Source organism: Rana temporaria, chromosome 7 (assembly GCF_905171775.1).
Source record: "Rana temporaria chromosome 7, aRanTem1.1, whole genome shotgun sequence".
NCBI classification, from domain to species: domain Eukaryota; kingdom Metazoa; phylum Chordata; class Amphibia; order Anura; family Ranidae; genus Rana; species Rana temporaria.
Genome location: NC_053495.1, coordinates 147,760,667 through 147,777,211, shown reverse-complemented (window position 1 = coordinate 147,777,211; position 16,545 = coordinate 147,760,667). Strand labels below are relative to the sequence as shown.

Here is a 16,545-nt window from a genome sequence, read left to right as displayed (position 1 = left end):
AATGTCAAATCTATTTTCTCATAAATCGAAATCTATTCTCTGTAATGTCCGATCTATTATTTCTATAGTGTCGAATCTTTTCTCTATAATGTCGAATCTTTTCTCTATGATGTCGAATCTTTTCCCTATAATGTCGAATCTCTCTATATCGAATTTTTACCGCAACGAAAATGAAAATAAAGCATTTTTTATGTCGGATCTTTCGGTTTTCGTTTCTTGCACTTTCGTTATCGTTTGTTAAAACGAAAAAAAACGATTTTCGGACGAAAATGCATTCTAACGAAAACGAATGCACATGTCTACTAATAATTACACATGATCAGGTGGATGTAGGTCACCCACCAAGGTAGCGCAATCCATATATTACATCAATTATACTTTGGGCGAGCCACCATAGAGTGACTTTTTTTGATTGCAGCAAACCAAATAACATAGAATAAATTTGTTTTTTCCTTGCCAGTAACATTTGTCTCACATATTTCCCCAACAGGGCTGCTAAAAAGTTGTGAAATATAAAATTGTAAAACAATAATAAAAAAAATAATAAACTGACACATGACAACTGCTGTCCATTTCCATATTGACAAGGCCCAGGCCTAGGGCAGCACTTTGCAGGGGGGCAGAACGAAAAGAGTCCCCGCCGGCTTGCGCTACACACAATCGGATATCTGGTGGAATCTAATCCGATGGATTTTTTCATGGGATATCTGATGAAGCTGACTTTCATCAGTCTTGCCTACACACCATCAGTCAAAAATCCGATCGTCCCAAAACGTGATGACGTAAAACACTACGACGAGCCAAAAAAAATGAAGTTCAATGCTTCCAAGCATGCGTTGACTTGATTCTGAGCATGCGTGGATTTTCATCCGATGGAGTTCCACACAGACAATCAGATTTTTCTATCGTTTTTCTATCCATAGGAAAAATTTAAAACATGTCGGTCTGTTTTCATCAGACAAACAGATCGTGTGTACACGGCTTTAGTGTGGTGCCAGTCTGATGGGGTGGACAGGGCTAAGAGGCAAATTAGTCTGGAGCTCCCATAAAGCGGCTGCACTGTTTCCGGTATGCAGGAGATCGGCATTCCGCAACTGTGGGGGGTGGGGGCGCTGCTTCTAATTTTGACTGTCCCTCTATCATCCTGGACCACAAACCTTCCTCACTGTGCAATATGTTTTCTGCTGCACTATTAGCATGGTTATATCTTCTTAGTCTCTCCATAAAATGATCAGAAATTTGTGCTTAAAGTAGAACTATAGGCAACATATTGGATAGAGTAGAGGGAGGGTTATAGCCCCTGTCATTTTATTTTGTACCATCCCTGTCCCATTGCAGAGATTTCCCTTCACTTCTTGCCCCATATCCAAACAGGAAGTGAGAGGAAATATATGCCCCCTCCAGGCCCTCAGAACTAGTGTCCCCACTCGAAAATGTCAGAGTGGATATTAAACAGAAAGGGGTGTGGCCTTGACCGAAAGGGGTGGGTCAGATTTAAGTTAGGGGGTGCATGAGTTTAGTCAGGCCTAGGGCAGCACAAAACCTAAATACACTACTGCCCTACTGATGCCATCATTTTTAGGGGGATGCCAAACTCAGACGGGTGAAAGAATGTCTCTGTTCACCACTGCTCTTTGGGCATGTCCAGGACCCCAAGGAGTTGTGAGAAATTAAGTAAACGTGGCCTGCACCTTAATTTCAGTGTATTAAGTAATTGGGCACTCCACTAAACATTTAACTCCAATGTAATGGAAGATTTGGGTTCATTACTACCATGGTTTTGTGAAGTTTGAAAATTGCAAACTTTTGGCCGAAATGTTTCCAGGATTGCCACCAGAAATACACAACCCATAATGCATTGCATGATGACCTTTACCCCAGGTCACCTGAGTCAAAAGAGCCAATAATTTTAAGAAATAGATAACCCAACCCCCTTTCCACGAGTGGGCTACAGCAAAACCATATTGTCAGTGTGTTGGAACTATTAGGAAGAGATGACAATTCTGTATAGAGAGAGACACTGCTTTAATATTTTTTTTTCAAGTCCACTATCGCAGTGCCGGACTTCCCATGTCTTTTGTTTGACAGCAGTTCACTTATTAGCCCTACAAATGGGCAGAACTGAATAATAAGACTTCAATTGGGTATGCCCCAAAATTACCAACCTTTGAACCTTAAGCAATCTTTACCAACCTTTGAACTGTCCACAAATCGAACCCAGACAGATTCACTAATCCCTAGTAATGTGTTTTTCAGCTCTAACCTTGAATCAAACTTCAGTAAAGCACATCTGACTTTTTCCTTAAAGTGTTACTAAGCATGCTTGTTCTACTCACTGTGGATCCTAAGGGGTTAATCCTCTGCATTGTGTAAAAAGGCTGTTTGATCCTCTCTTCTCTGATCCTCCCCTCCTTCTACTGTCCCCTAATAATTTCCTGATAACATAGTCTATGGAGTCAGGCTGCGTATGCTTAGGTTGGTGTGTATTGCTAGAGAGGTTTTTTTTTCTTGGGAGAGTGCATGTGATCAGCACAGGGCCAATCAGCACTGTCCAGACAGAGGGTTAGAGGTATTGCAGTCTCATAGGACAGTCAGAAAACTCCTCCTACAAGCTTTAACCAGTACTTGGCTGGACACTGATAGACGTCACAAGACTGCTATAACTGATGACGGGAAAAGGTGTTTAGCCGTTTATATTTATGAAAATAATTGCAGTTTCATGTTCTGTGTACTGTGGGAGACCAGATATAGTGAATGCAGGGTCCTGGGTCTAGTAACACTTTAATTCCTACAATCATTTTCTTTTAAAACTGAATTTTAAGTATGGATTTTAAAGCATAGTTGCCTTGGTCAATCTTGGACCAATGTAAGTATGCATATGCCATACCTGTGGAGGCTAGAAATCACTTTAGTAGTTAGTGTTACTATAGTGATTGCTGCTGTCTTTTGGGTCCGGTGCCGAGCAGGTGTCCTGCTGCATAGTAATTATAGGGGGTCACCTGTTCAGCAGAGCGCCATTCACAGAATGATTTGCATTTTTCTCAATGAGTGCAAGATGTTCTCTCATTGGACAAGGTAGAAATGCAGAATGGTGACGTTAAAAACTCTACCCAGTCCAGTCAGAGAACTCCTGCATTCATTGAAAAATACACAATTCTGTGAATGGCAACCGCATCTGATTGAGCGACTTTATTAAGCTGACGACAGGATTTAAAAATTGGATTGGAAAATGTGTTACTAACTATATATTCTAATGATCTCTTTTGCACAGCTGGAGAGCACTGGGGCGTCACTCCCACGATCAGACTGTCTAAAGGGCACCGTTTTTATTGACAAAACAGTGGGAAATGAAACCTTTTTCTTGGTAACCTATCAGACTACAGTGCCCAGTATTGACTTGCAGAATCCAAAGGGAGTATTATACATTGGAAAGGACTTCAAACATGACACTGCCACTAAATCTTCCAGGCTTCAGATTCCAGGATCTGCTGAGGTAAATCATCTGTTTATTCTTATTTATCAAAATTGCTAAACAATTAAATTCTTGTAAAAAAAATAGGGTCATATATCATTTAGAAACACATTTTTAGCCTAGTTCTTAAAACTGCTAATCTTTATCTTGCCTGAGGTAAAACGCTACTATGCTGTGGCAAAGAAATATAATCTCATTTTCTCTAACAGGCTATTCCCTCCAGTGCAGAAGTGTTCCCTTTTCTGTCCACTTGTACTTACCTCACATGTCTCATCCTCCTGTACTGCTCCAGGTTGGCAGCAAATGACATATCACCTTCTGCTAAAAAAAGAAAGCTATTCCACTTCCTACTTGCCTGGAGCTCTGTTTTTGACTTACCATTATGCCGCGTACAGACGGTCGTTTTTTGTGATGAAAAAAAACCGACGTTTTAAATCATGAAATAAAACGACGTTTTTGAAACATCAATTTCAAAGACGAAGTTGCCTACACACCATCGTTTTTTCACAATGCTCTAGCAAAGCGAGGTTACGTTTCACCACTTTTTTCCATTGATGCTCGCTTCATAACTAGCTTCTGGGCATGCGCGGGTGTAAAAACTTTGTTTTAAACGTCGTTTTTTGCTACACACGGTCAATTTCTGTGAAGTAAAAAACGACGTTTTGAAAAACGACACAAAAAATTCGAGCATGTTCGAATTTTTTTTTGTCGTTTTTCAGAAGACATAAAACAACGTTTTCCCCCACACACGATCATTTTAAATGACGTTTTCAAAAACGTCGTTTTTTTTCATCACAAAAAACGACCGTCTGTACGCGGCATTAAAGCTGAACTCCGGTATAAACATTTAATATCTAAATATAAGAGGCATGTGTATTTTTACTTAGATCTTGTTGTTCTTTGTGTAGTTCTTTCCCGTGTTAATTTCGTCAATGAAAACGTTTTCGTCAAAGTTTTCATCAACAGCATTTTTACAGTGATGAAAATGTAACAAAAAGTGCAGCACGTTTTTGTCCACTGATGAAAACTTTGACGAATATTAAATCTACGAAAACTGGATGAAAATGGCAAGGAAGGACATTTACCCTCATGAACTAACTTCAGGTTTTCATGGAGCTTTGCCTGTTTCTGCTCCCAGCAAGTTAGCAAGTGAGTATGTGCACTGTGACTGCCAGAGACCAGAGGAGCACTGTACAGTGTGCATTAAAGACAGCCAGGCCTCCCGAGTCCCAACGAGACTGTCCCACTCCCGAGTCCCGACTCACGAGATGACCACCAGCCAGGTGCTCATGTCCAGAGCAGAGCAGACTGTGACTGTGTAGTACATTCCAATTACAGCAGGCCTGAGGCCTTCCCTCAGACCACCGTCAATCCAGAGAGCACGGTGTGTGCATTACACAGGCCACCTCTAACCACTGGCAGTTGCATCCAGAGCACTGTGCATTACAGGTCATCCCTCAGACCACTATCCAGCTCTGTTCAGCATTACAGGCCTCCTCTGACCACTGGCAGTGGCATCCAGGGCACTGTGCATTACAGGCCATCCCTCAGACCTGCCTTCAACCACCCTCCAGAGCACTCTGCAGCATTATAGGCCTCCTCAGACCACTGTCCAGAGCACTGTGCAGCATCACAGGCCTTCTCACATACCTCCCAACATTTTGAGATGGGAACGAGGGACACCTATCAGCAAAAGTATGCAGGCATAGGACACCCCCCCTGCCACACCCTTTTAAAGGAGAATTGTAAAAAAAAAACAAGATTGGTTAAACCCACAAGTGCTTTTTTACCACTACTATTCCTTTATATTGACTTTTGGAATTTACAAATGCAACAATTCAAAAATCAGGTGAAAGGTTCAGCGCTGGAAAACACTTTTTCATAGATAAAAAGTGCATTTTATATACATCTATATAGATCAGACCAAAATGAGGGACAAATGAGGAGGGATGAGGGACAGAGGGACATTGCTCCAAATCAGGGACAGTCCCTCGAAAATCAGGGACAGTTGGGAGCTATGCTTCTCAGACCACCATCCAGAGTGGAAAAATCAGAATTTGTAAGTTTGTTCAAACCTTAATACCATAAATAATGACATGATATTAGATTATTTTACTCCAGGAATGAATAATGAGTTTAAAAATTCTAGAGAAATGCTTAAATAATGCATTATTTAACTAAACACATTCGATCTTAGTCAACTAAATTTAATTTAGTCGACTAAAATGTACTGGAGATTTGGTCGACTAAATACGACTAAAACTAAAACAATCGCAGAAGCCTAAAATGGGACTAAAACTAAAATGCTATTTTAGTCCTAAGACTAAAACTAAATCGGAATTTGCTGCCAAAATTAACACTGGTTCTATCAGATTAAAACTTTGTCTCTGTGCAGGAGCTTCCTGTAATGAAGACCAATCATTGCTTCTCTCTCTCCTTGTGCAGGATGACTGGGTTTGTATCTGCCCTCTCCCCTCCTGTAGTTTTCTACATTCACCCTGTATTAGGTGTATCTGCTGGGTCCCTCTCACTGCCCTGCTCTCTGCACAGACTATTATGCAGCCCAGGGATTGTGTCACTACTGTTTGTACAAGGTAAAACTGGGTCTGTAAAGGCATTTGGTGCACACAAAGTAGATTTATCTCCTTTGTGGTGATTTGTGGAATGTATTTAAATGAAATATTGTATATCCTGCCCACAGCTCAGCTTTAGAAGGACAAAAGAGGGCTCAGAGTAGAGTAAAGCTGGGTGCACACCCTCAATGTATTTTCATTCAACCATCGGATTGAATGAAAAAACCCTGACAGATCACTGCATCAATACAAATGATGTTGATGCAGTGATTTCTCTTGCTGTGTCTTTGTATTCTGATAGGGTGGACCCTCCCCCCTCGTCAGAATACACTGATCAGTGCTCACAGCCATTGGCTGCAAGAGCTGATTGGATGCTGGTTTATCAGCCTGTCCCTTTGGCAAAATCCTGTCATTAGACCAGCTTCTGTCTGACAGACAGCTGTACACACTGACTGAAAGTTGGCCGGTTCAGCAGGAAACTGACAATTTTCGACCAGTGGGTACCCAGCTTTAGGGACATGCAGCGTTTACCACCATTCAACAACAGCTTGACCCAGGGTTTGTCAACTTTCACAGACAGGGAGAAATCCCTAACATTGCTGCAAATAGAAAATCACCATTACAATAATAGCACAATAGCCAGGATATGATCACCACATAATTAATATCACTACAGTAAGATAGTGATGACTATCATGATCACTGCTCGATCCAGGAGTGACCACCAGCCATATTTTCTCAAGTATATGAGCTAGCTGACTCCCTATGTGGTTGATTTACTAAAGGCAATAGGCTGTCCACTTTGCAAGAAAATGTTCACGTATTTTTGTGAATGTGGTTATAATTTACATTGCAAATGTAGCACTACCCCTGAAGGAGCTGCTGGTCTAGATTTGGGTTCTGCCCGTCACCTCCAAGTTCGCTGTCTAGGGGAGAAAATCTGTAGAAAACTGTAATGTCCACACAAGATGTAAAACCCTCAACTGTCAGGCTTAATTTTTGATGCATAAACTTGAACGCGGTACAGAATGCACAAAAAGTATTCAAAGTTCCAATGTTCGCCACTCACTCCTGAGTGGGTATTTCTCACCCGGATAGACCCCTCTCAAACGGCCTAGCAGCCGGAATGATGCACAAACAGTATAGAAACAGTCTCTACCACAGACCGTCTGAGATTAAAAGATGGATAGTCAGGGAATCCTCTGGCACAGGATTTTAGTCCCGAACTTCCTGTCTTACAGCAAAAGAGCCTTTAAGCTGATCGTAAGAAAAATTGTGTATTGGATCCCTTTAGTTAACGAGGTCACCAGGCCTTTTTCCGAAACATAAGCTTGCCTTGCTTGGTCTCCTCCCAGGGCAGGTCCTCCCACGGTTTCCTTCATTAAAAAGCTTCCCCCACTTGGATGGACAGCTTGGGATTCCTTCTAGAGCCATAGCCCCCAGCCAGCATAGCTGAGCCTACACGATAGGAGCACAGCCTCGGACCAACGTGGTCCCGGGGCCGAAATCACACACACGCACCTCGCACCAGGAGGGCCACAAGGTGAAGGACCCCAAAAAACAGCATCTGCCCCTTAAGTATCCCTTCCCAGCATGCACATCGGGGCACCACTCCCACTGGACTGCTGCCGAGAACACACAATGGTTTGTCTGAGTTCCAACATGGGCCTGAGGTGGTTAGGCCACCTACAGGCAACAGGGAACAGGGAACATTTTTTACTGAGCACAACCACAGCCAGAACAAAGGCTAATTTACATAGAATTAGTAAAGTCTAAGCCCAACTATAGGCTCAGACACCCGTAAATCGCCCAAATCATTGGGAGACGAGCGCTACACAAAGAATAACCAATCATGTGTACGGAAAATTTTAAAAAGAAACATAATTTTTGCTTGCACATAATTTGGATGATAGCAGTCAGCAGAACTTAACCTCATTCATTAACCACTTAAGACCTGAACCAATATGCAGGTTAAAGCGGGAGTTCACCCAAAAAAAAAAATGTTAACATTACATCTAGCAGAGCCAGCATACTAAGGACATTTACTTTCGGCAGGTAATTTTTTTTTTTTTTTCCGTACATACCTTTATATTCTGTTTTTGTCCAGGGCTTCCGGGTTCCGATGACTACGGGACTGGGCGTTCCTATCCTTCTGTTCGATGATGGATGGCTTGTGAAACAGGTGACCTGTCGCACAACGTGCATCACCAGATGTCGGGAAATAGCCGAGCTGCGAGTCTGCACTATACGGCGCCCCTACAGTCAGCTCTACACGGCGGGCGCAGGCACCGTATAGTGCCGACTCGCAGCTCGGCTATTTCCGGAAATCTGGAGACGCGCGTTGTGCGACAGGTCACCTGTTTCACAAGCCGTCAATCATCGAACCGAAGGATAGGAACGCCCAGTCCCGCAGTCATCGGAACCCTGAGGCAGGGATAGGAACGCCCAGTCCCGGAGTCATCAGAACGCGGAAGCCCTGGACCAAATCAGAATATAAAGGTAAGTACGGAGAAAAAAAAAAAGACCTGCCGAAAGTAAATGCCCTTACTATGCTTAGTCTAATGTTAAAAATTAGTTTTTAGGGTGAACCTCCACTTTAAGGACCTTGCCCCTTTTTGCGATTAGGCACTCCGTCGCTTTAACTGACAATTGCGCGAACGTGCGACATGGCTCCCAAACAAAATTGATGTCCTTTTTTTCCCACAAATAGAGCTTTCTTTTGGTGGCATTTGATCACCTCATAGTGCTATTTTGCTATAATAAATATCCCCAAAAAAGATATAAAAAATACTTTTTTTTCCTCAGTGTAGGCCAATACATATTCTTCTACATATTTTTGGAAAAAAAAAATGCAATAAGCGCTTAACGATTGGTTTGCGCAAAATTTATAGCGTTTACAAAATAGGGGATAGTTTTATGGCATTTTTATTAATGATTTTTTTTTTACTACTAATGGCAGCGATCAGCGATTTTTTTGGGACTGCGACATTATGGCGGAGACATCGGACAATTTTGACACGTTTTTGCTGACGAGATTCTTGCCCGTGTGTACAGGGCCTAAGTCTTTGTATTCAAAACTGTTTAACAAAAACACATTTTAAAGACAATTGTGGTGTGATCTCATGAGTAATAATGCAAAAAAGATAAATCTATTTTTTTTTTCACTGTTATACATCCTCGTTAAAGTTTTACCTTTTTTTCTACTTGCAGATAGGACCCTGGCACTATACTCTTTGCAATACTCTTACAACGACTCAAGCTATAGGCATCACTGTGACTTCCAAAGCAGTAGACAAAGATGTGCCCCCAGTTACTGTAAATGCACATATGGATAAAGATACGAATAGCTACCCCAACCCAATGGTTGTCTATGCTTCTGTCACTCAAGGGTTTGTGCCTATAATAAATACTAAGGTCACAGCAATCATTGAACCAACAACTGGAGCTTCAATTACTTTAGAACTTCTAGATAATGGAGCCGGTAGGTTTGAAAGTTGTTATACCTGAAAAAATAATACTTTATCAGACTAAAGTTTTTGCTATAAAGCAGGGGTATTACATTTAAATTCACAGAGGTCCGGTCACTAAAAAAAAATTCCAGCAGAGGCCTGAATCGCTTGTTAAATTCTTAATGGGATTTTGAGGCATCAGCAAATGCTGCACATTTTTGTGAGTGCCAAAACGGTTTGGTGCAGCACAATAAAAAAAAGGGTCAGAGGCGTATTTTTCTGCATTTCTGCGTGTAAGAAATGAATGGACTGCCTACACGCAGAACACAGGTAGCAATGATGTAAACCTAGCCTCAGATCCTTCAAAATCCCATTATTGCAACATTGTTCTCAGTCCCCCCTGCATATCACAACCACCCCCCCTCCCTTTACATCACAGCCCTCCTTCACATCACAGTTCTGTCCCCTTTACATCAAGATCACCTCTCTTTGTCACTGTCCCCCACTTCACAGCAGTGTCTTCAAACCCCCTTCACATCACTTCCCCCAAATCCCCATTAATATCACCTCATCTTCACATTCCTGTCCTCTGTTTCCTTTATATCGGCCCCCTCCTCCTTCACATTACTGTCCTCAGCCCCCTTCATAAAACCCCCACTTTTAAATCCCTGTCATTGCCCTCTCCCCCCCTTACATCACCCACCCTCCTCCTTCACATTCCTGTCCTCAACCCCTTGACATTTCTAACCTCATCCTCCCTTCCTCCTTCAGAGTCCTGTCCTCTCCTTCTCCTTCACACTCTTGTCCTCACTCCCCTTTACATTCCTGTCCTCAACCCCCTTTACATTCCTAGCCTTACCCCCCCTTTATATCAGCCCCCTCCTCTTCCACATTACTGCTTTACCACCCTTTACATCAGCCCCCCTTCTTAAAACCCCCACCTTCATATCCCTGTCATCAACCCCCCCTTTGTATAACCCCCTCCTCCTACACAGGTCGGAAGGAAACTAGGCGCATCAATCTACAGCTGACATCGGAGGCAGGACAGCTCCAGATGGATGGTGGGAGCTGCACAACTTTTCTTGGTAATCAGCAGGTGATTGGTTGCTAGCAGCGTCTCGGTCCAGATCCAGACCGCGGTCCACCATTCAGTTATGTCTGCTATAAACATACATGATAACCATATGTCACTACACAAATAGGCCTTTATGTAAGATGTATCAGAGTGGAAACTGGGTGGTCATGAGTTTTTAACAAGAATGGTTGGCCTTTCAAGACTTTAGCATACAGGGCTATAACCCATTTTGTTTATATTGTTTAAATTGTATTTCCACATTTGCAATCAAAATGGAATACCACCTATTTCATATTTGTTATATGTACCTATTCACTTTTTAGATGCTCTGTTCTCCACCCTATACCAAAGAAAAATCCTAGGTAGTTTGCTTTGTTTGAACTGCCATGGCAGACTCAGCCGGAAGTGGGAGCAGGTACCTGTCAAAACCAGGTACCCGCTCCCCCCAAAAGGTGTCAAATGTGGCAGTGAAGGGGGGAATGGGGCAGATAAGTGGAGCTTCCCCTTTTGGATGAAGCTTTGCTTTAACTTTTCTTATTTGCTGTCTTTTAGTCTATTAAGCAGGACTAAGCCCTCCTATGGTTCTCAGCTAAGGAAGCTATCATCGTAGCTTCTGTTTGATCTGTAACTGCCATGATGCTGCACATGTGATCAGTTATGACACCAGCCATTTGATGGTTTGACAATTTGGTAGAGCACAACCAAATATGACAGGTATCATTCCCAGCATATCTTGAATGTAACTGTTACATCAGTGGGTTCGTTTATACCTTAAATATTTCATTGAAAGTGTTTTGTTATATCTGAAGTTATGCAGAAAAATAATCTCTTGATCCTGTCAGGAATCCATAGCTGTCCTGGGTCGTGTGCACCAATTACTCCTCATAGTTCTTTCCATGAACACCTTCCCCTATGTTGTGGAGAGGAGGAAGTATTCTGTAGTTTAGCACAATAAAACTGTGCAGGGCTGACACCATTCCTTCTGATTTTAGTCCAGCAAAGACACTGTGTTGCCAGATGAGAACAGGAAATTAGAAGCTGAGTGCATTTCTGCCAAAATCCACAGTATTTGTTATGTAGTAGCGGGACCTTAAAGGGGGGGTTCACCCCCCAAAAAAATGTTTTAACATTACATTCAGCCGAGTTGTCAGAATGACATTAGGCTGTTTTCTTTTATTTCATTGCCGTACATACCGTTAAAATTTATTTTTTTGGGTGAACCCCCGCTTTAAGTTAGTTAAAGCATGGGAAGATGTGCATACATTTAAGAGATGTCCCTTTAATTTTGCCCTTGTTTATACCTCAACATAGTTGGCCAGGACCCCTGGTTTGCTTTCCAACACTGTCATCCTTTGTTATATTAGAAATAGGGATAAACCCTGCTCAAACTGAACCCAGGGCATTTCTCTCACCGCTAATTATGAAATAAATTTAAACCTCTTCAAATTCTTTAACAGTTTTAGTATGTTTTAGAATTTTGTGCACTGAAGGTGTTCTGGTTTATTGCAGGTCCTGACATTATTAAGAATGATGGTATCTACTCTAGATATTTAACAACTTTCACAGTTAATGGAAGATATGGTTTAAAAGTCCGCGTTGAAAGTACAGACAATAAAGCCAGATTGACACTGCCTCAAAATCGTGCTCTGTATGTCCCTGGCTATGTAGATAATGGTAAGACAATTTTATGCATATATTAAGTTGAATTTACCTAATTGAAGTATGAAAGTGCTTTCATTGACACACCTGTTATACAACTTATTAAAGCAAAACCAAACCATCCTTTTTGCTAAGGATAGTGAGGTCTAATGCCCCGTACACACGATTCGAAAAAATCGGACGACAGATCGTCCGACTTTTTTCTTTTACTAGTCGCAAGTAGAAATTAAATAGGTTACTAAAGTCACGAAAATTCTTGTACGACAGAAAAAAAAAATCGGAAGTGATGTCATGTGTTGTAATGTATTTGTGTTGTATTTTCGTATGACAACTGTACTGACTAAACGAAAATCGTACGATTAGGTATTGTACGAGGAAAATTTTCGTGCTTGTCCGATAAATAATATCGGATGAACTGTCATGAGTGGCTCATGGAAGCCCGGTACTAACGATCCGATTATCGTACGATTCTTCCTCAGACGACATTTTTCGTACGATATTCAGATTGTGTGTACGGGCCATTAGCCTCCAATTACATCTGCAGGTGCCATGATGCTACACACATGCTCCACTGTGACACCAGCCTGGGGGCTTGACAGAGCTGACATAAGCACACTGGCAACTGTAACAGTTATCACCAAAGGCATGGTTTACACCATAAATCGCACAAGAATAAGAGCAGACAGTTACTGAAGTGTAGGAAGTGTCAATGAAGAGAGAGCATTGATCAGCACCTTCACAGTTAATTTAGAACTTCAAGTTATCTGCCGCTGTGGGAGACAGGGCTCGTAGTTCATTCATTAACAGATGTGTGTGAATGAATAAAGCAGCTATGTGAGTGAAGCCTCACACAGCCTCACTATTTGTAAAGGATTTTCTGGGGATCCCCTGCCCACTGTGACAATGGGGGATCGGGGGGTGAGCAGAGATGTTGCCTTAGTAACACAGTACATGTTACACCCTAAATAAGGGTGTAACATGTAACACATTACTAAAGGTGAACATATCCCTTAATTTCTATTTTCAAGAGATCCTGTTTCCTTTCCTCTTTTTTCCTCTTTGCTGTTCACCTAATGAATTTTTGTAGCATAAAAGATAACCCTTGGAATAAATGTGTATGTGTGCATACATCTGCATATATTTCATTATCATGTAACACGAAGTTTACCTTACCTGGTAAGACATACAGACTTTTTTTTTCTTTTTTAAGGTATTGTTACTATGAATCCTCCAAGGCCTGAAATCAGCGAAGAAGAACTCAAAGTGGGATTATTCTCTAGAACTGCATCAGGTAGTTCATTTGTGGTATCCAATGTGCCTACAGGTCCCAAACCAGACATCTACAAACCTGCGAAAATAACTGATTTGGTAGCAAAGATAGAAGAACAAACAATTGTGTTATCCTGGACAGCAACGGGTGATGATCTGGACCAGGGTAATGGTAAGTAGTCCTTTACAGTGCCATTCCGGCCCCAAAGGTGTAATAATGAGGTAATGTAAAGGGGCATGTGTTGTCAGCTTCTTCAGGAAGATTCTGTACTAGCAATTCGTACGAGACATGCAAAAGCCTTCTGTTTTAAAAAGGCTGTACTCTGTATCATCACTGTGCAAAAAAAAAAATTAAATTTATTATTATTATTATACAGGATTTATATAGCGCCAACAGTTTGCACAGCGCTTTACAACATCAGGGAAGACAGGACAGTTACAATATAATTCAATACAGGAGGGATCATAGGGCCCTGCTCGTTAGAGCTTATAATCTAGAACAGTGTTTCTCAACTCCAGTCCTCGGGGCGCACCAACAGGTCATGTTTTCAGGATTTCCCTCAGATCAAACTGCTGTGGTAATTACTAAGGCAGTGAAACTGATAAAATCACCTGTTCACAATAATGGAAAGCCTGAAAACAAGACCTGTTGGTGCGCCCCGAGGACTGGAGTTGAGAAACACTGATCTAGAAAATGCAGTGCTAATCTCTCAATGGATTTATAAGAAAGTAAAAGCTCTTTAATATCATTTATCAGTTCAAAGTCCAGTAATGTAAGTGTGAAACAGTCCAAGCTCCCTCCAAACACCGCTGTTATCAGGGGCGGACTGACAACTCGTGGGGCCCCCGGGCAATAGGAGATTATGGGGCCCCTGGCAATAGGAGATTATAGGGCCTCCGGGAAATAGGAGATTATCGGGCCCCCGGGCAATAGATTAGGGGGCCAATGTCATCGGCACATGCGCACTGGGGCAAACTGAGGCAATGACACCCATGTGCATTGCTTAAGTCTGTGTGCAGTTACCGGCGTCATTGCGGTTCCGGACAATAACATCGCTGAAGTAAGCCCCGGGGGAGATGTCGGCGGCCGGAGGGGGAGACGTGGACTGCTGTGGGGGCTTCGATCTAAGGTAAGTAATACATATTGAGCTAGTATGCTATGCATACTAGCTCATTATGCCTTTGTCTTGCAGGGGTTTTTTTCTTCATTTTTTTATTTTATTTGGGTTTACAACCACTTTAATATTTATATTAAAGAGAAAGCGAACACTGGTAGCTGTGCCCAAGACAAGGCAGGCAGAGGGCAAATACTAGTCATCGGTATTACCTGTGGTTTTCCTTCATCTGAACTCGCTCCATTATGTACTTGCTATGCTGTATTTTGCACTGTGGGGGAGATTTACTAAAATGGGAGAATCTGGTGCAGCTGTGCATGGTAACTTCAGCTTGTTCAATTAAGCTGTGATAATACAACCTGGAAGCTGATTGGTTTCCTTGGTGAACTACACCAGATTTTGCACTCTCCAGTTTTAGTAAATCAACCCCTGTGTCTCTATTGGAAAGCAGAGATCTTGTTTGAGTCTTGCTTAAATGTGATGGACCACCTGGCACCCCTCCTGGGTGCTTCAGCCAAGATACAGCTTCCTCCACTCTGAAACCAATACGTTATTATATCTGAGCCTTGTACCCAAGAATCAGACGACACTAGCTTAGGTGCATACTGGAACTGACTTTATTGTAAACTCACACAGAATATATACCAAACAAAATGAGGTAAGAGCTTGATCACATTATCTTAAACAATAAAGGAAGACAGAGTGCACTGGCTGCTAGTGCGACGCTGTTTATTCAATACAAATAAAAAGTAACATTGTATTAAAGAGCGGCCATGTCAAGCTGTAGTTATGCTCTTGCGGTCAGGGCTCCACTGGAGCGTAACTTCAGCTTGACATGGGCGCTCTTTGATACACATTGGCATGTGAGTGCATTGTGTTGCAATGTTACTTTATATTTGTATTGAATAAATGGTATTGCACTATAAGCTATTGCGCTCTGCCTTCCCTTTATGTTTTTTCAGTTGTCAGTTTCCCGCTGGTCTATGGAGCTGCACATTGCAGTGCACATCATATTGAGTTAACCCCATCCTTGGTGGATTTAAGAGACATTTTGACTCAAAGGATTTACCCTTTAGTGGGAAATTTTTGTGAATGTATTCGCTCACAAAGATCTTTTGGACATTAGTGCTAGTATGGAACTTTGGTCTTAGTTTTATCCTAAACAATGCAAATTGTAAACAATATCATGAGTACATCTAACAAACAGCTAACAGTGATCTAATTAAATAGTAAGCTAATTAACAACTAGTCACCTAGACAAGCCTAGGTCACTCAGGTCAGTGCCCACCCAGACAGTTCAGCACCAGTCCCACAGATACACAAAGTACATTACACATGCTGTCTGTCAGTGTTTGGCTTTCACTGGTGTAATCTGTCCACTACAAAAGTCATCATAAGACAAAACTCATACAATGTTCCAGCAGTCTGAAAAAGTGGAAATAATTTATCTTCATAGATTTCTTAAGGGATATTGTTGATAAATATTTCTGTCTCAAGTAGAGAAGCTTCTTCAGCCCAGTCTGCAGGAGGGCCACCATATTTCTTCTGACCATTCACCTGCACTAGATTAATATTACACCTTTCCATCCACTGCAGAGAATTAATTCTAGCCTTGTTCTCATCGTTTCTCTCGTTGTTGCCCATCATTAGAGAATAATCTGCTCCGTCCATAGGATCAAAGGCTGAACTGAGCTCTTTTCTATGCTTTGACCAGGACAAGCAGACAAAATCCCTGGTGGTCTCCCAATGGGCCATAATCAGTAGGTAGAAGGCTTGCCCGTAATCCACTGCAAAAGCCCTGTCTCGGTTGGGTTTGTCACAAGGCTTGCTTCTTAATTTCAGAGCCTCCATTAAGCAGAACAGTGGGCAACACAGTAGCATCGTCACCAATTCTCACACCAAATCTCCTGAGACTAGCAGTCAAAGGTAGCAG

The 16,545-nt window shown here is 42.0% G+C and overlaps 1 protein-coding gene across 1 annotated transcript in view; it reads left to right on the top strand.

Annotated features, from left to right (window-relative positions):
- LOC120945737 (calcium-activated chloride channel regulator 1-like) overlaps nt 1–16,545 on the top strand; it is a 93,457-nt gene that overhangs the window by 72,134 nt on the left and 4,778 nt on the right. Inside the window, exons 10-13 of the mRNA XM_040360102.1 lie at nt 3,272–3,493; nt 9,256–9,526; nt 12,079–12,243; nt 13,439–13,669. Coding sequence (XP_040216036.1) covers nt 3,272–3,493; nt 9,256–9,526; nt 12,079–12,243; nt 13,439–13,669 — 889 coding nt within the window. The remainder of the gene's footprint in view (nt 1–3,271; nt 3,494–9,255; nt 9,527–12,078; nt 12,244–13,438; nt 13,670–16,545) is intronic.